This window comes from Pristiophorus japonicus, chromosome 9 (assembly GCF_044704955.1).
Source record: "Pristiophorus japonicus isolate sPriJap1 chromosome 9, sPriJap1.hap1, whole genome shotgun sequence".
Lineage (NCBI taxonomy): Eukaryota > Metazoa > Chordata > Chondrichthyes > Pristiophoridae > Pristiophorus > Pristiophorus japonicus.
Window position 1 is genome coordinate 6,038,030 of NC_091985.1, and position 27,295 is coordinate 6,065,324.

The 27,295-nt window shown below is 45.4% G+C and overlaps 1 protein-coding gene across 8 annotated transcripts in view; it reads left to right on the top strand.

The window, feature by feature from the left end:
- The window catches only part of LOC139272925 (uncharacterized), a 304,924-nt gene that overhangs the window by 94,293 nt on the left and 183,336 nt on the right, over positions 1–27,295 (top strand). For 7 of the 8 annotated variants that reach the window (XM_070889041.1, XM_070889040.1, XM_070889042.1 and 4 more), the window contains 2 exons: positions 10,087–10,440; positions 26,682–27,035. In XM_070889041.1, the coding sequence (XP_070745142.1) occupies positions 10,087–10,440; positions 26,682–27,035 (708 nt within the window). The remainder of the gene's footprint in view (positions 1–10,086; positions 10,441–26,681; positions 27,036–27,295) is intronic. The other variant, XM_070889046.1, reaches the window with a different exon arrangement.

A 27,295-nucleotide genomic window follows, 5' to 3' on the forward strand; every position in this document is an offset into this window, starting at 1 on the left:
TAATAAAAATTTCCCTCAGTTCCTCCTCCTTACTAAACCCTCTGACCCCTTTTATATCCTGAAGGTTGTTTGTGTCCTCCTTAGTGAATACCGAACCAAAGTACTTGTTCAATTGGTCTGCCATTTCTTTGTTCCCCGTTATGACTTCCCCTGATTCTGACTGCAGGGGACGTACGTTTGTCTTTGCTTACCTTTTTCTCTTTACATATCTATAGAAGCTTTATCAGTCCGTCTTAATGTTCCCTGCAAGCTTCTTCTCATACTCTATTTTCCCTGCCCTAATCAAACTCTTTGTCCTCCTCTGCTGAGTTCTAAATTTCTCCCAGTCCCCGGGTTCGCTGCTATTTCTGGCCAATTTGTATGCCACTTCCTTGGCTTTAATACTATCCCTGATTTTCCTTGATAGCCACGGTTGAGCCACCTTCCCTTTTTTATTTTTACGCCAGACAGGAATGTACAATTGTTGTAGTTATTCCATGCGGTCTCTAAATGTTTGCCATTACCCATCCACAGTCAACCCCTTAAGTATCATTCGCCAATCTATCCTAGCCAATTCACGCCTCATACCTTCAAAGTTATCCTTCTTTAAGTTCTGGACCATGGTCTCTGAATTAACTGTTTCATTCTCCATCCTAATGTAGAATTCCACCATATTATGGTCACTCTTCCCCAAGGAGCCTCGCACAACGAGATTGCTAATTAATTCTCTCTCATTGCACAACACCCAATCGAAGATGGCCTCCCCCCTAGTTGGTTCCTCGACATATTGGTCTAGAAAACCATCCCTTATGCACTCCAGGAAATCCTCCTCCACCGTATTGCTTCCAGTTTGGTTAGCCCAATCTATAAGCATATTAAAGTCACCCATGATAACTGCTGCACCTTTATTGCATGCACCCCTAATTTCCTGTTTGATGCCCTCCCCAACATCACTACTACTGTTTGGATGTCTGTACACAACTCCCACTCACGTTTTTTGCCCTTTGGTGTTCTGCAGCTCTACACATATAGATTCCACATCATCCAAGCTAATGTCCTTCCTAACTATTGCATTAATCACCTCCTTAACCAGCAATGCTACCCCACCTCCTTTTTCTTTTATTCTATCCTTCCTGAATGTTGAAACCCTTGGATGTTGAGTTCCCAGTCCTGATCATCCTGGAGCCACGTCTCTGTAATCCCAATCACACCATATCTGTTAACATCTATTTGCACAGTTAATTCATCCACCTTATTACGGATACTCCTTACATTAAGACACAAAGCCTTCAGGCTAGTTATTTTAACACCCTTTGCCGTTTAGAATTATGGTGTAGTGTGGCCCTTTTTGCTTCTTGCCTTTGTTTACTCGGCCTTCCATTATTGCTTTTTACCTTTCTACCATCTGTTTCTGACTCCATATTACTTTTCCCTGTCTCACTGCATAGGCTCCCATCCCGCTGCCATATTAGTTTAAACACTCCCGAACTGCATTAACAAATGTTACCCCCAGGACATCAGTTCCAGTCCTGCCCAAGTGCAAACCGTCCCTTTTGTACAGGTCCCACTTCCCCCAGAACTGGTTCCAATGTCCTAGGAATTTGAATCCCTCCCTCTTGCACCACTGCTCAAGCCATGAATTTATTCTAACTATCCAACTCCTTCTACTCTGATTAGCACGTGGCACTGGTAGCAATCCAGAGATTACTACCTTTGAGGTCCTATTTTTAATTTAACTCCTAGCTCCCTAAATTCAGCTTGTAGGACCTCTTCTTGCTTCTTACCTATATCGTTGGTATCTACATGTACCACGACAACTGGCTGTTCACCCTCCCTCTCCAGAATGCTCTGCAGCTGCTCCGAGACATCCTTGACCCTTGCACCAGGGAGGCAACATACCATCCTGGAGTCTCGGTTGCGGCCGCAGAAACTCCTATCTATTTCCCTTACAATAGAGTTCCCTATCACTATAGCTCTCCCCCTCTTTTGCCCGTCCTTCTGTGCAGCAGAGCCACCCATGGTGCCATGAACCTGGCTGCTGCTGCCCTCCCGTGATGAGTCATCTCCCCCAACAGTATCCAAAACGGTCTTTCTGTTTTGGAGGGAGATGACCGCAGGGGACCCCTGCACTACCTTCCTGCTCTTGCCTTGTCTCTTGGTCACCCATTCGCTCTCTGTCCTAACCCTTATCTGCGGTGTAACCAACTCACTAAATGTGCTATCCACAACATTCTCAGCAATGGTAGCATCATGGTTATATCATTGGATGAATAATCCAGAGGCCTGGATTAATGATCCAGAGACATGAGTTCAAATCCCACCACGGCAGCTGGGGAATTTAAATTCAGTTCATAAATAAACCTGGAATAAATTGCCAATGTCAGTAATGGTGACCATGAAACTACAGGATTGTCGTAAAAACCCTTCTGGTTCATTAATGTCCTTTCGGGAAGGAAATCTGCTGCCCTTGCCCGGTCTGGCCTATATGTGACTCCAGACCCAGTGCAATGTGGTTGACCCTTAATTGCCCTCTGAAATGGTCTAGCAAGCCACTCAGTTGTCATCATCATCATAGGCAGTCCCTCGAAGACTAGCTTCCACCCTAAAAGTGAGTTTTCAGGTGACTGAACCGTCTAATACGGGAATTACAGTCTCTGTCACAGGTGGGACACACAGTGGTGGATGGAAAGGTTGGGTGGGGTATCTGGTTTACCGCACGCTCCTTCCACTATCTGCGATTAGTTTCTGCATGCTCTCGGCGACGAGACTCCAGGTGCTCAGCATCCTCCCGGTTGCTCTTCCTCCACTTAGGGCAGTCTTGGGCCAGGGATTCCCAGGTGCCGGTGGGGGATGTTATCAAGGAGGCTTTGAGGGTGTCCTTGAAATGTTTCCTCTGCCCACCTGGGGCTTGCTTGCCGTGTAGCAGTTCCATGTAGCAGCATGGAGACCCCGACCTGCGTGAGAACTCCAGCGGCAAGTCAGGGCCATAAAAGGAGCAGAGCTACGGTGGCCCAGGAGCAGCGTGGAGGCATGCCACTTCAGGGAGCAGTGCGAGCTGGTGCAGGAGGACAATGGCAGTGAAGAGTGACGTCATCAAGGTCCAGGTCGGTGATTGGAGCATGGACAGATACAGCAGGAGCGGTGAGAGACTGTGGAGGGATGTGATCGGGGCCCAGGAGAGGCGTGAGTTCAGGGCCAGGGGCCCAGGGATAGCACGGGCCATACCCACACTGCGATATGTGTGCGCACTAGGTCCATGCAGCAGTGCTGGTCTCCAGTTGTTTTGGATAATCCTTACCACTGGACCAAGACCTAGCTCTGTCAAACTTGTCTGGTGGCTGGTGTGCAACGGCCACCACACGTTAAAAAACTCCACACACAGGCATCTTTTACCCTTCAGGATGTAGTTCAGGACCTGGAATATTAGGTTCTTCATTGAAACACTTGTGAACTCATACTTTTTTAGTGTGGAAGCAAGTCATCCTCATTTCGAGGAACTGCCTATGATGAGCAGTTCCGAGTAGAGCACTTGCTCTCAGTTGTATAAGGCGGCTCACCACCTCCTTCTCTAAGGCAATTAGGGATGGGCAATAAATGCTGGCCTTGCCGGCGATGCCCACGAATAAATGAATAAAAATATTGGAAATAAACAATAGGAGCTACCCGTGCCCCAGGGGAAGGACAGCACGTGTTGTGGGGTAGGTAAAGCAAACCCAGAACAATACTTTCAGATATAACCAGGGCAGGAGGGCACAGTCAGGATTGTAAAGGCCAAGTTTAGGACTCAGTTATTTGAAGACGGTGATCAAAAGCTGGAACAGGTTCCCAGGCGAGGCCAGAACACGGGACAGGTTTACAAACCGCTGGACACTGCAATGGGACGATGGTAGCATTGGAATTCTGGAAGGATGAGATGAAGCGGAACGTGAGCCTTCTGCATCTGAACCGACATCAGAATCTTGTGTTGGGTATCGCAAAATATTACTAAAACTGGCAGCTTTTTTCCTGATTTTCTGCTCCTTTTAATACCAACCTCCGTGGTAAAAGCAGCAAAGAACATATCCACAGCAGGAGTTCTGAGTTCAGTTGCAGTGTGTGTGTTTTTGGGCTGCCTGTTCACACTGGGATTGTTGGTCAGTGCAGGGCAATGTGAGACAGCTAAGCTCAGGATATGTTTGAACAACTCGGCTACAAATTACTGATGATACACATTGGGGCAGAAATCCCGGCCTCCCCGAGTCTGTACGGAGTGTGTACGGACCGGGGAAGGCATCGTAAATGCCGGTTTTCGTTGTACGTGCGCTGAAAACCGGCTTTTCTGATCTGTCAAGCTCTGTCTTCCGTATCCCCACAACCAGGACATTCGCATGTTAAGTTTCTGTTAAGTTAGTATTTAGTCTTTAAATAAAGGTTAGTTAAATCAGCTGATTGCCGAGTAATTGCTGGGTGTGTTTTGCTAAGGTTAGAGTTTAGTTCTCCCTGAAAGTTCCGAGTGTACAAGAGGGATGGCAGGGCAGCTCAGTCCCGTGGATTGCACATCCTGTGGCATGTGGGAAATCCTGGATGCTTCACGCAGCCGGGACGACCACATGTGCGGGAGCTGCACCAACTCAAATTCCAACTTGGAACTTGAGCGACGGCTGGAGCCACTGCAGTGCATCCTTGAGACAGAGCTACATGGATAGCACATTTCTGGAGGTGGTCACCCCGCAGCTTAAGAGTGTGCAGGCAGATAGAGGTTGGGTGACTGGCGGACAGAAGAGGAGGACAAGGCAGGTAATGCAGGCGTCTCCTGAGTCCATCTCGCTCTCCAACCGGTACTCTGTTCTGAGTACTGGTGGGGGGATGGTGGCTCTGGTGAGAGCAGCCAGAGCCAAATCCACAGCACCACGGGTGGCTCAGCTGCACAGGGGGGGAGGAAGAAGAATGGAAGGGCTATCGTGGTCGGGGATTCAATAGTCAGGGGAGCAGACAGGCATTTCTGCGGCCGCAGACGTTACTCCAGGATGGTATGTTGCCTCCCTGGTGCAAGGGTCAAGGAAGTCACCGAGCGGTTGCAGGGCATTCTGGGGAGAGAGGGTCCATATCAGGACCAATTATATAGGTAGAAAGAGGGATGAGGTCCAGCAGGCAGAATTTAGGGAGCTAGGAGAGATTAAAAAACAGGACCTCAAAGGTAGTAAGCTCCAGATTACTTCCGGTGCCACGAGCTGGTGAGTACAGAAATAGGAGGATAGAGCAGATGAGAGATGGTGCAGGCGGGAGGGCTTTAGTTTTCTGAGGCATTGGGACCACTTCTGGGAGAGGTGGGACCTGTACAAGCCAGACGGGTTGCACCTCAACAGAGTAGGGACCAATATCCTCGCGGGGGCGGAGGGGGGGGAGCGGTTGCTAGTGCTGTTGGGGAGGATTTAAACTAGCTTGGCAGGGGGATGGGAACCTGAAAATAGATTCAGTAGGGAGGGGAGTAAAGCTGGAATTAGAAAGCAAAAATAAAGAAAGTGAGTTTGAAGGAGAGAGGAAACAAGCAGGAAAAATGGGTAAAAAAAACAAATTTAAAGGCACTTTGTCTAAATGCACGTAGCATTTGTAACAAAATAGATGAGTTGACGGCACAAATAAATAAAAATGGGTATGATCTGATGGCCATTACAGAGACTTGTTTGCAAGGTGACCAGGACTGGGAATTAAATATTCAGGGATACATGACAAATGGGAAGGACAGACAGAAAGGAAAAGGAGGTGGGGTAGCTCTATTGATAAAGGAGGGAATCACTGCAATAGTGAGAAATGATATTGGCTCAAATAATCAGGATGTTGAATCAGTTGGGGTAGAGATAAGGACTAATAAGGGGGAAAAGTCACTGATGGATATAGTCTATAGGCCCCCTAACAGTAGCTACACTGCTGGTCAGAGTAAAAACCAGGAAATAGTGGGGGCTTGTAAAAAGGGAACAGCAATAATCATGGGTGACTTTAACCTCCATATTGATTGGACAAATCAAATTGGTCAGGCTAGCCTTGAGGAGGAGTTCATAGAGTGCATAAGGGATGGGTTCCTTGAGCAATATGTAACGGAACCAACCAGGGGGTAGGCTATCTTAGATCTGGTCCTGTGTAATGAGACAGGATTAATAAACAATCTCCTAGTATGAGTGATCGTAGCATGGTTGAATTTCAAATTCAGATGGAGGGTGAGAAAGTTGAATCTCAAACCAGAATATTAAGCTTAAATAAAGAAGACTATGAAGGTATGAGGGCAGAGTTGGCTAAAATGGACTGGGAAAATAGATTAAAGTGTAGGACGGTTCATGAACAATAGTGTATATATAAGGAGATATTTCACAATTCTCAAGAAAAATATATCCCAGTGAGGAGGAAAAGGTGTAAAAGAAAAGATAGCCATCCGTGGCTAACTATAGAAATAAAGGACGGTATCCAATTAAAAACAAGGGCATACAAAGTGGCCAAAACTAGTGGGAGGACAGAAGATTGGAAAGCTTTTAAAAGTCAGCAAAGAATGACTAAAAAAATGATTAAGAAAGGAAAGCTAGACTATGAAAGTAAACTAGCACGAAATATAGAAACAGATAGCAAGAGTTTCTATAGGTATATAAAAAGGAAAAAAGTGCCTAAGTAAATGTTAGTCCCTTAGAAGAGGAGACCAGGGAATTAGTAATGGGGCACATGGTGATGGCAGAAACTCTGAACAAATATTTTGTATCAGTCTTTACAGTAGAGGACACAAACTATCATCATCATCATAGGCAGTCCCTATGGATCGAGGAAGACTTGCTTCCACTCTTAGCATGAGTTCTTAGGTAGCTGTACAGTCCAATAGGAGAACCACAGTTTCTGTCACAGGTGGGACAGATAGTCGTTGAGGGAAATGGTGGGTGGGACTGGTTTGCCGCACACGCCTTCCGCTGCCTGTGCTTGATTTCTGCATGTTCTCGGCGACAATACTCGAGGAGCTCAGCGCCCTCCCAAATGCACTTCCTCCACATAGGGCGGTCAATTGCCAAGATCTCCCAGGTGTGAGTGGGGATGTTGCACTTTATCAGGGAGGCTTTAAGGGTGTCCTTGTAACGTTTCCTCTGCCCGCCTTTGGCTCGTTTGCCGTGGACGAGTTCCGAATAGAGCGCTTGCTTTGGGAGTCTCATGTCTGACATGCGAACTATGTGGCCTGCCAGCGGAGCTGATCAAGTGTGGTCAGTGCTTCAATGCTGGGGATGTTGGCCTAGACGAGAGCACTAATGTTTGTGCGTCTGTCCTCCCAGGGCATTTGTAGGATCTTGCGGAGGCATCGCTGGTGGTATTTCTACAGCGACTTGAGGTGTCTACTGTACATGGTCCACGTCTCTGAGTCATACAGGAGGGCGGCTATTACTACGTCCCTGTAGACCATGAGCTTGGTGACAGTTTTGAGGGCCTGATCTTCAAACAGGTGGCTGAAGGCTGCATTGGCGCACTGGAGGCGGTGTTGGATCTCATCATTAATGCCTGCTCTTGTTGATAGGAGGCTCCAGAGATAGGGGAAGTGGTCCACGTTGTCCAGGGCCACACCATGGATCTTGATGTTTGGGGAACAGTGCTGTGCGGCGAGGACAGACTGGTGTAAGGCCTTTGGCTTGCTAATGTTTAGCATCAGACCCATGCTTTCATACGCCTCGGTAAATACGTCGAATATGTCCTGGAGTTCAGCCTCTGTGTGTGCACAAACTATATCCCAACAGTGGATAGTCAAGGGCTATAGGGGTGGGGGAAGAAACTTAACACAATCACAATCACTAAGGAGGTGGTACTCAGTAATATAATGGTACTAAAGGCAGATAAATCCCCTGGACTTGATGGCTTGCATCCTCGGGTCTTAAGAGAAGTTGTGGCAGGGATAGTGGATGCCTTGGTTGTAATTTACCAAAATTCCCTGGATTCTGGGGAGGTCCCAGCAGATTGGAAAAGTACAAATGTAATGCCCCGAGTTAAAAAAGGAGGCAGATAAAAAGCAGGAAACTATAGACCAGTTAGCCTAACATCTGTGGTTGGGAAAATGTTGGAGTCCATTATTAAAGAAGCTGTAACAGGACATTTGGAAAAGCATAATTCAGTCAGCATGGATTTATGAAGGGGAAGTTTGACAAATTTGCTGGAATTCTTTGAGGATGTAACGAACAGGGTGGATAAAGGGGAACCAGTGGATGTGGTATATTTGGACTTCCAGAAGGCATTTGACAAGGTGCCACATAAAAGGTTACTGTACAAGATAAAAGTTCACAGGGTTGGGGGTAATATATTAGCATGGATAGAGGATTGGCTAACTAACAGAAAACAGAGAGTCGGAATAAATGGTTCATTCACGGGTTGGCAATCAGCAACTAGTGGGGTGCCTCAGTGGTGGGACCCCAACTATTTATAATCTATATTAATGACCTGGAAGAAGGGACTGATTGTAATGTAGACACTTTTGTTGACGATACAAAGATGGGAGGAAAAGCAATGTGTGAGGAGGACACAAAAAAATCTGCAAAAGGACAAAGACCATAGACAGGCTAAGTGGGCAAAAATTTGGCAGATGGAATATAATGTTGGAAAGTGTGAGGTCATGCACTTTGGCAGAAAAAAACCAAAGAGTAAGTTATTATTTAAATGGAGAAAAATTGCAAAGTGCTGCAATACAGTGGGGCCTGGAGGTACTTCTGCATGAAACGCAGTTAATATGCAGGTACAGCAAGTGATCAGGAAGGCAATGGAATCTTGGCCTTTATTGCAAAGGGGATGGAGTATGAAAACAGAGAAGTCTTGCTACCCTTATACAGGGTATTGGTGAGGCCACCCCTGGAATACTGCGAGCAGTTTTGGTTTCCATATTTACGCAAAGATATATTGCTTTGATGGCAGTTCAGAGAAGGTTCAGATTCCGGAGATGAGGGGGTTGACTTATGAGGAAAGGTTGAGTAGTTTGGGCCTCTACTCATTGGAATTCAGAAGAATGAGAGGTGACCTTATCAAAATGTATAAGATTATGAGGGGGCTTGACAAGGTGGATGCAGAGAGGATGTTTCCACTGATGGGGGAGACTAGAACTAGGGGGCATAATCTTCGAATAAAGGGCCGCCCATTTAAAACTGAGATGAGGAGGAATTTCTTCTCTCAGAGGATTGTAAATCTGTGGAATTCGCTGCCTCAGAGAGCTGTGGAAGCCGGTACATCGAATAAATTTATGACAGAGATAAACAGTTTCTTAACTGATAATAAGGGAATACTGGAATAAAGGGAGCAGGCAGGGAAGTGGACCGGAGTCCATGATCGGATCAGCCCTGATCGGATCAGCCATGATGGTATTAAATGGCGGAGCAATCTCGAAGGGCCATATGGCCTACTCCTGCTCCTATTTCTTATGTTCTTATGTTCTAATGGTCAAGATTGTGGTACTTACCCAGCTCTTGCCCAGCTTATGTCCTGAAAACTCTTGCGCTGGTAAAAGCAGGCACATACTTTACTTTTACCAGTGTAAGTGTTTTAAAACATACAAAAACATAAAAATAAAATTTTAAAAACACATGTTAATGTTAAAAATGCTGCCCACTAATGTAAGTTTATTTTAAACCACAATGAAAAATCTTTTTAAAAAATTGGAAAAATATATTTTTCTTCCAAGACTTTAATTTAAATTAATCTCAAATATGTGATGTATTTTTTCTATTTTTTATTTGTGTTTGAGTGTTGTGGGAGGGGAGTGTTTCTCAATCATAATAATGAGAACTACTTGCGGAGTTCCCATTATTATGAATGAGAAAATACTTTACCTGGATTGGCTGCCCAGTGCCATGTCACTCTAGCTCCAGCAGATGTCCGTCCTGACGTGCACACGCTCCGATGTGCAGGGAGAGTAGGCCTCAGGACCAGGATCTCTGGTGGGCGCAGCAGAGGTAGATGCACATCTTTTTTACCATTTTATGTCGAGCGCCCGCGGGAAACAGAGGAGTGGGATTTCAGACCAATATCCATTTGCAAACACACAGGAGATTTTATAATCGCTTCAGTTTCAACTTATTACTTTATGTTGTTCCTCATGTGTTCTGATCCTCAGTTATTTACTATTCACAGGTCTAAAGGCAAGTCTGGTTCTTATCCAGTCCCCAGAAGTTGTGACGGTGCCCGAGGGTGGGACGGTGCTGTTTCGGTGTACCCTGGAGAGCAGCAATGTGAATGACCGTGTGGATAAATATGATGTACTTTGGTTCCTCTCACAGGATAGGAATCACATAATATTTACTCATTATGCAGATGGTAGGGTTTACCGATCACGCAGTTTCTCTGAGCGGTTTCAGCTTTCCAGAGATGTTGCCAGCAATAGCTGCATTCTGACCATCAGAGGCGTGCAGCGCAGAGACAGCGCTGTCTATATCTGTGGTATTTTGGGAACAATCTATGGAAATGGAAACTGGCTGAATGTAACCAGTAAGTACATTCTACATAATATTGGTTTTATATCTAATAATGTTATAATACCAACATCTCGTGTTTAATTAAATGTTATATAACGTTGTCACTTTTACAGTAACAACACTGAGTGGAAGTTCTAAACACAGAATGGAGGGTGAAATCTGGGACAAACTCCATTTGTTTTCAATTGAACAAAAGCGTGTGAGCACATGGTGGGACAAAACCTCACACACAGGATTCAACGGGAAAATACATTTTGAAGGAAAAGTGCAGTAATAGGAATAATGGTGACCTACCTGGTTAAATCAGGATATTGACAGGGTATATATCTAAAACAATGCATCTCTGAGTGACTAAATCTGCACTCATCAATGCAAACAAATGAGCCCTCGACCCTTTCCAAGTTGCAATACACCATCCTTCAGCCTGTTAATGTTATTCAGGAATGTGCAATCCGCTTTCAGAATGGCTGGGCGGCAAAGTAGTGCGTCTCGTTTTGGAGTTGAAAGCCAGAAAATATTTAATAATAGAGTCCTGTGAGAAACTTGTCCATGGGCCTGGAATGTGCCCAATTCACACAGACTGCAGTGGGTCTGGAATGTACCCAATACACACAGACTGTAGTGGGTCTGGAATGTACCCAATACACACAGACTGTAGTGGGTCTCGAATATACCCAATACACGCAGACTGTAGTAGGTCTGGAATGTACCCAATACACACAGACTGTAATGGGTCTGGAATGTACCCAATACACACAGACTGTCGTGCGTCTGGAATGTACCCAATGCACACAGACTGTAGTGGGTCTAGAATGTGCCCAATACGCACATAGAAACATAGAAATCTACAGCGCAGAAGGAGGCCATTTAGGCCCATCGTATCCACGCCGGCCAACAAAGAGCCGCGCGGCCCTCGGTCAGCAGCCCTGAAGGTTACATATAAACCTATGAACAATGACGGAAAGGTAAATAGCACCCAGCCCAACTAGTCCGCACCACACAATTGCTGTACACCATACACTAAAACATTCTACATTCCACCCCAACCGGAGCCGTGTGATCTCCTGGGAGAGGCAAAAACTAGATAAAAACCCAGGCCTATTGGGGGGAAAAAAATCTGGGAAAAGTCCTCTCCGACCCATCCAGGCAATCAAAACTATTCCAGGAGATCACCCAGGCCATTTTCGATTCCCTGCGGTACTTACCATTATATCTGCACCAGCCAACAAGACATTATCCAGTCTAATCCCACTTGCCAGCTCTCGGTCCGTATCCCTGCAGGTTATGGCACTTTAGCTGTCCATCCAACTATCTCTTAAAAGTGGTGATGGTTTCTGCATCTACCACTCTTCCAGGCAGTGAGTTCCAGAACCCCAGATCCTCTGCATAAAGAAGCCCCCCCCTCAAATCCCCTCTAAACCATCCACCAACTACCTTAAAACTAATAGACCCATCCACCAATTGAAATAGGCCCTTGGTATCCACTATGTCCAGGCCCCTCAATATTTTGTACACCTCGAAGAGGTTTCAATGAGAACAAACCAAGCCTATCCAATCTGTTCTCATAACTGAGATTCTCCATTCCAGGCAGCATCCTTGTAAATCTCCTCTGCACCCTCTCTCATGCAATCATGTCCTTCCTATAATACCGTGACCAGAACTGCATGCAGTACTCCAGCTGTGGCCTAAGCAAAGTATTATACAATTTAAGCATAACCTCCCTGCTCTTATATTCTATGCCTCGGTCAATAAAGGCAAGCATTCCGTATGCCTTCTTAACCACCTTATCCACCTGGCCTGCAACTTTCAGTGATCTGTGGACAAGCACTCCAAGGGCCCTTTGTTCATCTACACTATTAATTGGCCTACCGCTTAATGTATATACCCTTTCCTTATTAGTCCTCCGAAAGTGCATTACCTCACACTTCTGTGAACTTCCATCTGTCCACCTGATCAATAGCTTGATATCCTCCTGCAGCCCATGACATTCCTCTTCATTATTGTTAGCGTTAGTGTTTTCTCTGAAGAATCACTCAACACTCAGAGTCGGTTCCAACGCCTGGCGGCCTTTAATAACGCTCAGCGGGGAGGAAACACTCAGGACCGTATCCAGGTTTCTCTCCACAGAACAAAGGGTTACATGCACCTTTATATGTTTCACAACAGTTACAAAACAGTTTACTACAGCTACACAGCCCATCACGGCTGGACACAAGCCAATCACAACGATTATAGATTACATATAGGTTCTTTTAACCCAATACAATTTCCCTAGTATCCAGGGAACCATATGTTCGGTTATTGTCAGCTTGGGCTGATCGATGACTTTATAGGTTCTCTCCCTAGTTCTTTCATCTGGGAGAAATAATTGGTTTATAACCTTGTTTACAGGAGATGGTTTCCCTCTTATCTTTCTTCCTGGGGAATTAATTGGTTTATGACCTTGTTCACAGGAGATGGTTTCCTTCTTATCTCTGTCTTCCCGCATCCCAGGCATTCCTACAGTGGGCCTCACAGGGTTAATGCTTGGTCATTGAACTTTTCAACAGTTCACAGCTTGACTACCTGATTTCCCATCATGCCTGGGCAGCCATTTTATGTGTGTGTCCATTTTAAGCTTATGTGAGTTTTGATATATCTAGCAGGTGCCTAATGCCTAGTATTCTGCTATATTCTAAAGGTGCCTACTTCCTACAACAATTATCAACCACACAGCCAATTTTAGTGTCATCTGCAAGCTTCTTAATCATACTCCCTATATTCAAATCATTGATATATACCACAAAAAGTAAGGGACCCAGTACTGAGCCCTGCAGAACCCCATTGGAAACATCCTTCCAGTCACAAAAACATCCATCAACCATTACCCTTTGCTTCCTACCTTCAAGCCAATTTTGGATCCAACTTGCCACTTCACCCTGGATCCCATGGGCTTTAGCCTTCATGAACAGTGTACCATGTGGGACCTTATCAAAAGCTTTGCTAAAATCCATATGCACTACATCGTACGCACTACCCTCATCGACCCTCTTGGTTAACACCCCGAAAATTTCAATCAGATTAGTCAAACACGATCTTCCCTTAATAAATCCATGCTGACTGTCCCTAATTAATCCTTGCCTTTCCAAATGCAGATTTATCCTGTCTTTCAGGATTTTTTCCAATAATTTTCCCACCACTGAGGTTAGGTTGACAGGCATGTAATTATTTGACCTGTCCCTCTCTCCCTTCTTAAACAAGGGTACTACATTAGCAGTCCTTAAATCCTCCAGCACCATGCCCAGATCCAAAGAGGACTGGAAAATGATGGTCAAGGCCTCTGCTCGTTCCTCTTTTACTTCGTTCAACAGCCTGGGATGCATTTCATCCGGGCCTGGGGACTTATCTACTTTCAAAGCTGCTAAACCCCTTATTACTTCCTCTCTCACTATATTTATTTCATCCAGAATATCACACTCCTCCTCGACAGCAGTATCTGTATTGCCCTTTTTCTTTGTGAAAACAGATGCAAAGTATTCGTTAAGAACCTTACCAACATCTTCTGCCTCCACACAAAGGTTACCCTCATGCTCTCTAATTAGCCCTACCCTTTCTTTAGTTACCCTCTTACTCTTAATATATTTATAGAACATCTTCGTGTTTTCTTAATTTTACAAGCCAAGAATTTTTCGTGCTCTCTCTTAGCATTCCTAATATCCTTTATAATTTTGCCTCTTAACTTTCTATATTCCTCTAAAGGTTCTATAGTATTTAGCCATTGGCATATGACATAAGCATCCCTTTTTTTCTTTATCCTCCCCTGTAAATCCCTAGACATCCAGGGGGCTGTAGAATTATTATTCCCACCCATTTTCTTTGTGGGCAGATGTTTGGCCTGAGCCTACTGGATCTCCTCCTTGAATGCCTCCCAATGTTCCGACACTGATTTACCCACAAGCAGCTGTTTCCATTCCACTGTGGCCAAATCACTCCTCAACTCAGCAAAATTAGCTTTTCCCCAATTTGGGACTTTGATTCCAAGCCTATCCTTGTCTTTATCCATAACTAAATAGAATCTGACTGAATTATGGTCACCCAAGTGCTCTCCCACTAATACCACCTTCAACCTGCCCAGCTTCATTCCCCAAAACTAAATCCAAAACCGCCCCCTCTCGTGTTGGGCTTGTTATATACTGACTCAAAATGTTCTCTTGAATGCATTTTAAGAATTCCTCACCCTCTATACCCTTCACACTATATTTGTCCCAATCAATATTAGGGTAGTTAAAATCCCCTACTATTACTAGCCTATGGTTTTTGGACTTCACAGTAGTTTGCCTACATATTTGCTCCTCTATCTCCCTCCCAGTGTTTGGGGGTCTATAATACACACCCAGCAGTATGATAGTCCCTTTTTTATTTTTCAATTCAACCCATATGGCCTCATTTGATGATCCCTCCTCACCGCTGTAATAGTTTCTTTAATGAATACCGCGATCCCCCCGCCCCCCCGCCCCTCTCTGTCATAGAAACATAGAAACATAGAAAATAGGTGCAGGAGTAGGCCATTCGGCCCTTCTAGCCTACACCGCCATTCAATGAGTTCATGGCTGAACATGCAACTTCAGTACCCCATTCCTGCTTTCTCGCCATACCCCTTGATCCCCCGAGTAGTAAGAACTACATCTAACTCTTTTTTGAATATATTTAGTGAATTGGCCTCAACAACTTTCTGTGGTAGAGAATTCCACAGGATCACCACTCTCTGGGTGAAGAAGTTTCTCCTCATCTCGGTCCTAAATGACTTACCCCTTATCCTTAGACTGTGACCCCTGCTTCTGGACTTCCCCAACATTGGGAACATTCTTCCTGCATCTAACCTGTCTAAACCCGTCAGAATTTTAAACGTTTCTATGAGATCCCCTCTCATTCTTCTGAACTCCAATGAATACAAGCCCAGTTGATCCAGTCTTTCTTGATATGTCAGTCCTGCCATCCCGGGAATCAGTCTGGTGAATCTTCGCTGCGCTCCCTCAATAGCAAGAATGTCCTTCCTCAAGTTAGGAAACCAAAACTGTAGACAATACTCCAGGTGTGGCCTCACCAAGGCCCTGTACAACTGTAGTAACACCTCCCTGCCCCTGTACTCAAATCCCCTCGCTATGAAGGCCAACATGCCATTTGCTTTCTTAACCGCCTGTACCTGCATGCCAACCTTCAATGACTGATGTACCATGACACCTCCCCTCGTTGCACCTCCCCTTTTCCTAATCTGTCACCATTCAGATAATAGTCTGTCTCTCTGTTTTTACCACCAAAGTGGATAACCTCACATTTATCCACATTATACTTCATCTGCCATGCATTTGCCCACTCACCTAACCTATCCAAGTCACTCTCCAGACTCATTGCATCCTCCTCGCAGCTCACACTGCCACCCAACTTAGTGTCATCCGCAAATTTGGAGATACTACATTTAATCCCCTCGTCTAAATCATTAATGTACAGTGTAAACAGTTGGCGCACCAGCACAGAACCTTGCGATACGCCACTAGTCACTGCCTGCCATTCTGAAAAGTACCCGTTTACTCCTACTCTTTGCTTCCTGTCTGACAACCAGTTCTCAATCCATGTCAGCACACTACCCCCAATCCCATGTGCTTTAACTTTGCACATTAATCTCTTGTGTGGGACCTTGTCGAAAGCCTTCTGAATGTCCAAATACACCACCTCAACTGGTTCTCCCTTGTCCACTCTACTGGAAACATCCTCAAAAAATTCCAGAAGATTTGTCAAGCATGATTTCCCTTTCACAAATCCATGCTGACTTGGACCTATCATGTCAGCTCTTTCCAAATGCGCTGCTATGACATCCTTAATAATTTATTCCATCATTTTCCCCACTACCGATGTCAGGCTGACCGGTCTATAATTCCCTGTTTTCTCTCTCCCTCCTTTTTTAAAAAGTGGGGTTACATTGGCTACCCTCCACTCCATAGGAACTGATCCAGAGTCAATGGAATGTTGGAAAATGACTGTTAATGCATCCGCTATTTCCAAGGCCACCTCCTTTAGTACTCTGGGATGCAGTCCATCAGGTCTTGGGGATTTATTGGCGTTCAATCCCATCAACTTCCCCAACACAATTTCCCGACTAATAAGGATTTCCCTCAGTTCCTGCTTCTTATTAGACCCTCTGACCCCTTTTTATATCCGGAAGGTTGTTTGTGACCTCCTTAGTGATTCCGAACCAAAGTACTTGTTCAATTGGTCTGCCATTTTTTTGTTCCCCGTTATGCCTTCCCCTGATTCTGACAGCAGGGGACCTACGTTTGTCTTTACTAACCTTTTTCTCTTTACATATCTATGGAAGCTTTTGCAGTCCGTCTTAATGTTCCCTGCAAGCTTCCTCTCGTACTCTATTTTCCCTGCCCTAATCAAACCCTTTATCCTCCACTGCTGAGTTCTAAATTTCTCCCAGTCCCTGGGTTCACTGCTATTTCTCGCCAATTTGTATGCTATTTCCTTGGCTTTAATACAATCCCTGATTTCCCTTGATAGCCAGGGTTGAGTACCTTCCCTTTTTTATTTTTACGCCAGACAGGGATGTACAATTGTTGTAGTTCATCCTTGTGGTCTCTAAATGTCTGCCATTGCCCATCCACTGTCAACCCCTGAAGTATCATTCGACGATCTATCCTAGCCAATTCACGCCTCATACTTTCAAAGTTACCCTTCTTTAAGTTCTGGACCATGGTCTCGGAATTAACTGTTTCATTCTCCATCCTAATGTAAAATTCCACCATATTATGGTCACTCTTCCCCAAGGAGCCTCGCACAACGAGATAGCTAATTAATTCTCTCTCATTACACAACACCCAGTCTAAGATGGCCTCCCCCCTAGTTGGTTCCTCGACATATTGGTCTAGAAAACCATCCCTTATGCACTCCAGGAAATCCTCCTCCACCGTATTGCTTCCAGTTTGGATAGCCCAATCTATATGCATATTAAAGTCACCCATGATAACAGCTGCAGCCCTAATTTCCTGTTTGATGCCCTCCCCAACATCACTACTACTGTTTGGAGGTCTGTACACAACTCCCACTAACGTTTTTTGCCCTTTGGTGTTCTGCAGCGCTACCCATATAGATTCCACATCATCCAAGCTAATGTCCTTCCTAACTATTGCATTAATCTCCTCTTTAACCAGCAATGCTACCCCACCTCCCTTTCCTTTTATTCTATCTTTCCTGAATGTTGAATACCCAGCCCTGATCATCCTGGAGCCACGTCTCTATAATCCCAATCACATCAAATCTGTTAACATCCATTTGCACAGTTAATTCATCCACCTTATTACGGATACTCCTTGCATTAAGACACAAAGCCTTCAGGCTTGTTTTTTTAACACTCTTTGTCCTTTTAGAATTATGATGTAGTGTGGCCCTTTTTGTTTCTTGCCTTTGTTTACTCGGCCTTCCACTATTGCTTTTTACCTTTCTACCATCTGTTTCTGACTCCACATTACTTCGCCCTGTCTGGCTGCATAGGTTCCCATCCCCCTACCATATTAGTTTAAACACTCCCGAACTGCATTCGCCCAAGTGCAGACCGTCCCTTTTGTACAGGTCCCATTTCCCCCAGAACTGGTTCCAATGTCCCAGGAATTTTAATCCCTCCCTCTTCCACCACTATTCAAGCCACGTATTTATTCTAACTATCCTGCTCCCTCTACTCTGATTAGCACGTGACACTGGTAGCAATCCAGAGATTACTGCCTTTGAGGTCCTCCTTTTTAATTTAACTCCTAGCTCCCTACATTCACCTTGTAGGACCTCTTCCCACTTCTTACCGATATCGTTGGCACCGACATGTACCACGACAACCGGCTGTTCACCCCCCCTCCCCTCTCCAGAATGCTCTGCAGCTGCTCCGAGACATCCTTGACCCTTGCACCTTCCTGGAGTCTCGGTTGCGACCGCAGAAACTCCTATCTATTCCCCTTACAATAGAGTCCCCTATCACTATAGCTCTCCCTCTCTTTTGCCCGCCCTTCTGTGCAGCAGAGCCACCCATGGTGCCATGAGCCTGGCTGCTGGTGCCTTCCCCTGGTAAGTCATCTCCCCCAACAGTATCCAAAACGGTATATCTGTTTTGGAGGGAGATGACCGCAGGGGACTCCTGCACTACCTTCCTGCTCTTGCCTTGTCTCTTAGTCACCCATTCACTATCTGTCCTAACCCTTACCTGCAGTATGACCAACTCACTAAATGTGCTATCCAAAACATTCTCAGCATCGCGCATGCTCCAGAGTGAGTCCATCCGTGTCTAAAAATCATGTAACCAGGAAAATTGATCTGCCAAACCTGCCCCTCTTACAGCCATGTTTCTGTCATGGCTATAATGTCATACTCGCAAGTATCTTGCTGTGCTCTTAGCTCATCCGCCTTATTCGCTAGACTGCAGTGGGTCTCAAATGTGCCCAACACAGAGACTGTAGTGGGTCTCAAATGTGCCCAACACATAGACTGTAGTGGGTCTGGAATGTACCCAATACACACAGACTGTAGTGGGTCTGGAATGTACCCAATACACACAGACTATAGTGGGTCTGGAATGTACCCAATACACACAGACTGTAGTGGGTCTGGAATGTGCCCAATACACACAGACTGTAGTGGGTCTGGAATGTACCCAATACACACAGACTGTAGTGGGTCTGGAATGTACCCAATACACACAGACTGTAGTGGGTCTGGAATGTACCCAATACACACAGACTGTAGTGGTCTGGAATGTACCCAATACACACAGGCTGTAGTGGGTCTGGAATGTACCCAATACACACAGACTGTAGTGGGTCTGGAATGTACCCAATACACACAGACTGCAGTGGGTCTGGAATGTATCCAATACACACAGACTGTAGTGGGTCTGGAATGTACCCAATACACACAGACTGTAGTGGGTCTGGAATGTACCCAATACACACAGACTGTAGTGGGTCTGGAATGTACCCAATACACACAGACTGTAGTGGGTCTGGAATGTACCCAATACACACAGACTGTAGTGGGTCTGGAATGTACACAATACACACAGACTGCAGTGGGTCTGGAATGTACCCAATACACACAGACTGTAGTGGGTCTGGAATGTGCCCAATACACACAGACTGTAGTGGGTCTGGAATGTGCCCAACACACAGACTGTAGTGGGTCTGGGAGGGTGTGACCCAGAGAAAGAACATGGTCAACCTGGTCGGAAGCCTGAGGTCGGTAAACTGACAATTCATGATTTAAACAAACACATCGATGTACGACTAGAGTGTGACTGTAAAGGAATAAAGTTGGAAGCCTCGCCCACTGGGACATTATATGGAAGATTCAGCAGATGCCGCCCACGATTTTCCGATCATCTGGCAGTGAGATTCCTGGCAGAGCTCTGGTCTCCTGAAATTATCTTTTTTGCCTTCTCAAAAAAGTCAATGCAAATAAATTGTTTCCTCGTGTCTAATGCCAGGTACCACTTTGAAAGGCAAGTGCACACTTTGTCTAAGCACCACTTAGAGAAAGGACTGAGGGTAGCAAGGGCACAGAATGTACTCTGGCTCGGCAGCTTCAATGTCCATCACCAAGGCTCGGGAGTACCAGCACTGACCGAGCTGGCCGAGTCCTGAGGGATATTGCTGCCAGACTGGGCTTGCAGCAACTGGTGAGAGGACCAACATGAGCGAATTACTGATCTGGCTCTGTCCTCCCCAAGCTACAACAACTTGTATTTATACAGCGCCTTTAACAGAGTAAAATGTCCCAAGGAGCTTCACAGGAGCGTTATCAGACAACATTTGACACCAAGCCACATGAGGACACATGTTGTAACTTCTATGTATATCATTGAAACATAGAAAATAGGTGCAGGAGTAGGCCATTCGGCCATTCGAACCTGCACCGCCATTCAATGAGTTCATGGCTGAACATGCAACTTCAGTACCCCATTCCTGCTTTCTCGCCATACCCCTTGATCCCTCTAGTAGTAAGGACTACATCTAACTCCTTTTTGAATATATTTAGTGAATTGGCCTCAACAACTTTCTGTGGCAGAGAATTCCACAGGTTCACCACTCTCTGGGTGAAGAAGTTTCTCCTCATCTCCGACCTAAATGGCTTACCCCTTATCCTTAGACTGTGAACCCTGTTTCTGGACTTCCCCAACATTGGGAACATTCTTCCTGCATCGAACCTGTCTAAACCCATCAGCATTTTAAACGTTTCTATGAGATCCCTTCTCATTCTTCTGAACTCCAGTGAATACAAGCCCAGTTGATCCAGTCTTTCTTGATATGTCAGTCCCGCCATCCCGGGAGCCATTGAAGATGTTGCTGGGGCCGAGGGGATTTGCCTATGAATCTAAAACTTTAGAAGCTGAAGGATCCAGAGCAAGAGACCCAAGAATATAACAGGTCCAACTGTGTCACAGACTTTCATGTGTAGCAGAAGTGGCAAATGTAGGTCTCCACGGACTTGGCCAACTGGGTGTGCCAGGGCCAATTCCGAGTGGCTGCCAGGCACCTGAGGTACAAGTCCATCACTCATTCTCCCCCTCCTCCCTGAAGTCCTCTTCCTCCTCCAAATCCACGGGAGTCATTGGCAAGGCCCAGTGAGCCTCCGTGCAGAGCAGTATGGTTAGAGAGGAGATTCATAGCTGGACAGCAACAATACAGTGGCTGGAGGGCTGTGCAAAAAGGAAACATCAGAAAAGAACTATTGCACGGACAACGATGCAGAAACAGCGGTACAGGAGATGGAGGGGAAAAAAACAACTTTCCAAAATCGGTCCCTCTGTCCCAGCTTCGAGTGGACATTCTGCGGTGAGCAGCTGGGAAGACCACAAGTGTCCATTGTAAACGGACAAGCAAAAGGCACCAAGTGAGGACACGTGGGGATTCACCATGGGACTGAGTGACATCTATTTACATATTTCTCAGGGTATAATGAATCCACGCAGGCTCTCAACATAACCTGAAAATACTTCAGATGTCTTCTCCAGCCGCATCTGTTGCACCCGGACCGCCTGCCCCATCCCGCGCTGCTTGTGCACTGGCTGCAGAGCACCGCCCCTCCAGTCTGACATTGAGTCAGTGTGACAGTGATTTCAGTAGGAATTAGATCGACATAAAGACAGCGCAGGTGGAAGACAACAAACACTTGTATTTACAAAACTCCTTTCACATAATTGTCTCAAAGTGCTTCACAACAATGGAACTAGGGCGACAGGCACCAAGCCGTCAAGGAAGAAATTGGGAGAGGTGTCAGAAATGTTGGTGAAAATGATGGGTTTTTGTAACGGTTTCTAAAGTTGGAGCGAGAAGTGGAGAATTGGAGGGTGTAATGTATGAAGCTGTGAGTTAGCTCACAAGTTTATGGAACTGATGCATTGTGAGTGGTCTAGCCAGTCACGTGATGTTCACAAAACTCAATAAAACCTTGATGAGGTATGCAGTTATGAGCCTAGTGGATGAACTGGTAATGTGTAGTGGGATTGTTAAATCTTTGTTAATAAACCAACTAGTTCTTGATCGCAATGTGTTGCTATGAATTCTTAAAGCAAAGAACCCATGAAGCAAATGCATTACAGAGGGGTTTAGCGAGGGAGCTCGAGAGAGTAGGGCTGAATCAGCTAAAGGCTTTTCCACCAATGGTGGGAGGGGAAGGAGGAGTGAATGCACAGTTAAAGAAGCAAAGAGTGCCGGGGTTATCGGCCTGGAGGAGGTTACAGAAGGTTGGAGGTGGGACAAGGCCAGTCAGAGAATTGAAGGACAAGAGTTTATTTTTAGTGAATTGAGGGACAGGGAGCCTCTGTACGATGACAGTGAGGAGGATTTCTTGTGGGACAGGATATGAGCAACTGTATTTTGGACAAATCAGTAGAGTTCACTGAGGATGTGAGGCCAGCAATGAGAGCATTGGAGCCATCAAGACCAGAGGTGACAGGAGCATGGATAAGGATGTCAGTGTTGTAGGGTATCAGGTGTGTCCTTGGGCAGGGCCACTTCAATGCTGTGAGCTGGAATTGGACTGGACAGATTGGAACAGGCAGCATTGAGAGGGTTAGGTTAGTTTAGGTGAAGATGGGTCAGCAGGCAGAGAGGACAGGCGGGTGGGTGGCTTGTTTGAGGAGGGGATTGATGACTGGTTTTGAATGTTTGAGGAAAGTCACCCGTAGTGTGAGCTATATTAGATCTCAGACGCCATAATCCAGACCATCTTCAAGAAAAGTGACCAGTCCGATGGCGGTAATTAGAAAGGAGTTTCCCTGCTATCTGCCACAGGGAAAGTCATCGCAAGAATCCTCCTCAATCGCCTTCTCCCAGTGGCTGTAGAGCTCCTCCCAGAGTCGCAATGTGGATCCGCCCACTAAGGGGCACAATGGACATGATCTTCACCACGCGTAAAATTCAAGAGAAATGCAGGGAGCAGCACGAACCTCTGTATATGGCTTTCTTTGACCTCGCAAACGCCTTCGACACCATCAACCGTGAGAGATTATGGAGCGTCCTCCTTGAATTCGGCTGGCCTCAAAAGTTTGTTACCATCCTCCGCCTGTTTCACAATGACATTTAAGCTGTGATCCTGACCAACGGATCCACCACAGACCCAATACATGTGTGGACCAGTGTCAATCAAGGTTGTGTCATTGCACCAACGTTCTTCTCAATCTTCCTTGCTGCTATGCTCCATCTCACCCTCAGTAAGCTCTTCGCTGGAGTGGAACTAACCGACAGAACAACCAGGAAACTGTTCAATCTCCATCGTCTCCAGTCCACTGGTGGGTGGGGTTCTTGGGTTGTCGTATGCTCCGTCCGCTGTTTCCGCTTGGCTTCTGCTTGCTACCAGCGAAGAGACCTTGAGTTCGACGCCTTCCCGGATGATGAAGTCCAACACTGCTTTCAGTGTGCCAGTGCAGCCTTCGGTCACCCGCGGAAGAGAGTGTTTGAAGACCGGGACCTCAAACCCAGCACCAAGCTCATGTTCTACAGAGCAGTAGTGATACCCGCCCTCCTATATGCTTCAGAGACATGGACTATGTACAGCAGGCACTTCAAAGCACTGGAGAAGTACCACCAATGCTGCCTCCTCAAGATCCTGCAAATCCATTGGCAGGATAGGTGCACCACCATCTGTGTTCTCGCTCAGGCCAACATTCCCAGCATCGAAGCATTGACCACGCTCGATCAGCTCTGATGGACGGGCCACATCGGCCGCATGCCCGATACGAGACTCCCAAAACAAGCGCTCTACTCGGAGCTACGACATGACAAATGAGCCCCAGGTGGGCAGAGGAAACGTTTCAAGGACACCCTCAAAGACTCCTTGAACAAATGCAACATCCCCACCGACACCTGGTAATCCCTGGCCTAAGAACACCCAAAGTGGAGGAGATACATCCGGGAAGGCGTCAATCACCCCGAGTCTCTTCACCAGGAGCAAAGGGGAAGCCAAGTGCAAACAGAGGCTGTAGGTCCTGCATTGGATCAGTCACCTGAGAACTCATATTAGTGGAAATTAAATCATCCTCGACTCCGAGGGACTGCCTAAGAAGAAGATGGTCAGGGATAAAGAGGAGTCAGGAGGCGTATAGAGAAGAAATCAATGGGCCAGGGTGTGAGCATCATTTAGGAAATAAGTGAAGAGAAGGCATGGGAGGGAGATTGGGGAGAATCTGCAGTGATGGGGATCAGGGAGGAAGACTAGGGGAGGTTGGGGAGGAAGTGGCAGAGGCAGCTGTATGCACGAAGCAAAGAAATCCTGGAGCTTTTCATATCAGGCCATATAATGATCATTTGTTTAGAATTTATTGAAGCTAAAGTGAGCTGCCTGCAGTTTTCATTGAAACACTTCAGACATTTATCAACCTTCGGACCGGTTTTTAAGTTATTGATATTTTTCCCTTAAACTTGCGACTGCTCCAGTCCTTATCCAGTGTCCGAGCCTGGACGGATTCGGCACATTGTACCCGTGCGAGGGCCAGCCGGTGGATGAAAAGAAAAAGAACCTGTTCAAATAAAAGGCAGGGTTCACTACACAGGTTTTCCACATTTTGGATCGGAATCAGTAACAGATTAACCGCACTGCTCCAGGATTGCAATCTTTGATCTCCGTCTAAATTCTACTGCCAGGACACCGGCTGGAGCTTAACAGATCGTAGACTGATCGGGAGCGAGGACATTTGCACGGGCAAGATTGTGGGATTTGCGGGTGCATAGCCTACTTTTACAAGCCCAAGTGTTTAAAACACACACAAACACAATTAAATTCAATAAAATAAACACATTTTTATTGTTAAAACCTCTGCCCACTAATGGAAGTTTATTTTTAACCCAAATTACAAAACTTTAAAAAAAATCGTAAATATGGTGTTTTTTTCTAAGGCAGTTATTAACTTTAATTTCAATTCATTTTAATTATGTGAGGTCTGATTTTTATTTTTTATTCGTGTGTGTTTGTTTTTTTCCCCCAACAATATGAGAACTCGTAGATACACGAGTCTCAGCGCTATTAATGGGAATCTGTGAAGTACCTACCTGATTGGCTGAGCAGTCACACGTGACTGCATCTTCTGCATAGGAACCCTCCGGACGGGTGCGCGCTTTGCATCGTGGGCAGAGAAGGCCTCCCCAACGGAATCCAGGGTGCTTCCTAACCAACTTTCGTAAAAAATCTCCGGTCGGAAGGCAATTGCCAGCGGGAAGCCTCCAACCGGAATTTTCGGGCCATTATTCCATCTCCCTTACAATAAAGGACAACATTCCATTTGCCTTCCTAATTACTTGCTATACCTGCATGCTAACTTTTTGTGTTTCATGTACAAGGATCCCCAGATCCCTCTGTCCCACAGCATTTTGTAATCTCTCTCCATTTAAATAATTGCATTTTTATTTTTCCTACAAAAGTGGATAACCTCATATTTTCCCACATTATACTCCCATCTGCCAAATTTTTGCACACTCACTTAGCCTATCTATATCACTTTGCAAATTATATGTGTCCTCTTTACAACTTGCTTTCCCTGCCACCTTTGTAACTTCAGCAAATTTGGCTACAGTACACTTGGTCCTATCATCCAAGTCATTAATATAAATTGTAAATAGTTGAGGCCCCAGCACTGATCCCTGTGGCACCCCACTATTTCCCCCTGTAATCTATTTACCCTGTGATCTACTTACCCTGTAATCTACTTACCTATTCCTCCCTGTAATTGTCTGTAGGCCTCCAAACAGTAGAGGTAATGTACGGGACAGCATCAAACAGGAAATTAGAAATGCATGTGAGAAGGGTACTACAGTAATCTTGGATGACTTTAATCTAAATATAGACTGGCCAAACCAAATTAGTAATAATACTGTGGAGGATGAATTCCTGGAGTGTGTCCAAAATGGTTTTTTAGACCAGTATGTTGAGGAGCCTACTAGGGAACAGGCTATCCTAGATTGGGTATTATGCAATGAGAAGGAGTTAATTAATAGTCTTGTTGTGCAGAGTCCTTTAGGGAAGAGTGACCATAAGTCCTGCTCCTATTTCTTATGTTCTTATGTTCTAATGGTCAAGATTGTGGTACTTACCCAGCTCTTGCCCAGCTTATGTCCTGAAAACTCTTGCGCTGGTAAAAGCAGGCACATACACTACTTTTACCAGTGTAAGAGTTTTAAAACATACAAAAACATAAAAATAACATTTAAAAAACACATGTTGAAATTTTAAACCACAATGAAAAAACTTTTTTAAAAATTGGAAAAAATACTTTTCTTCCAAGATATTTATTAACTTTAATTTAAATTAAACTCAAATATGTATGTATTTTTTCTATTTTTTATTTGTGTTTGAGTGTTGTGGGAGGCGAGTGTTTCTCAATCATAATAATGAGAACTACTTGCGGAGTTCCCATTATTATGACTGAGAAAATACTTGACCTGGATTGGCTGCCCAGTGCCAATTACTCCAGCTCCAACATACATCCGTCCTGACGTACTCACGATCCGATGTGCAGGGAGAGTAGGCCTCAGGACCGGGATCTCTGGTGGGCGCAGCAGGAAAAGGTCGGTGCGCATCTTTCTTACCATTTTCTGTCGAGCGCCCGCGGGAAACAGAGGAGTGGGATTTCAGACCAATATCCATTCGCAAACACACAGGAGATTTTATAATCACTTCGGTTTCAACTTATTATTTTATGTTGTTCCTCATTTTTTCTGATCTTCAGTTATTTACTATTCACAGGTCTAAAGGCAAGTCCGGTTCTTATCCAGTCCCCAGAAGTTGTGACGGTGCCCGAGGGTGGCACGGTGCAGTTTCGGTGTACCCTGGAGAGCAGCTATGTGAATGACCGTGTGGATAAATATGATGTACGCTGGTTCCTCTCACGGGATAGGAATCAAATAATATTTATTCATTACATAGATGGCACGGTTTACCGATCACATGGCTTCTCTGAGCGGTTTCAGCTTTCCAGAGATGTTGCCAGTAACAGCTACATTCTGACGATCAGAGGCGTGCAGCGCAGAGACAGCGCGGTCTATATCTGTGGTATTTGGGGAAAAATCTATGGAAATGGAAACCGGCTGAATGTAACCAGTAAGTACATTCTACATTATATTGGTTTTATATCTAATACTGTTACAGTACAAACATTTTGTGTTTAAGTAAATGTTATACAACGTTGTCACTTTTACAGTAACAACACTGAGTGGAAGTTCTAAACACAGAATGGAGGGTGAAATCTGGGACAAACTCCATTTGTTTTTAATTGAACAAAAGTATGTGAGCACATGGTGGGACAAAACCTCACACACAGGATTCAACGGGAACATACATGTTGAAGGAAAAGTGCAGTA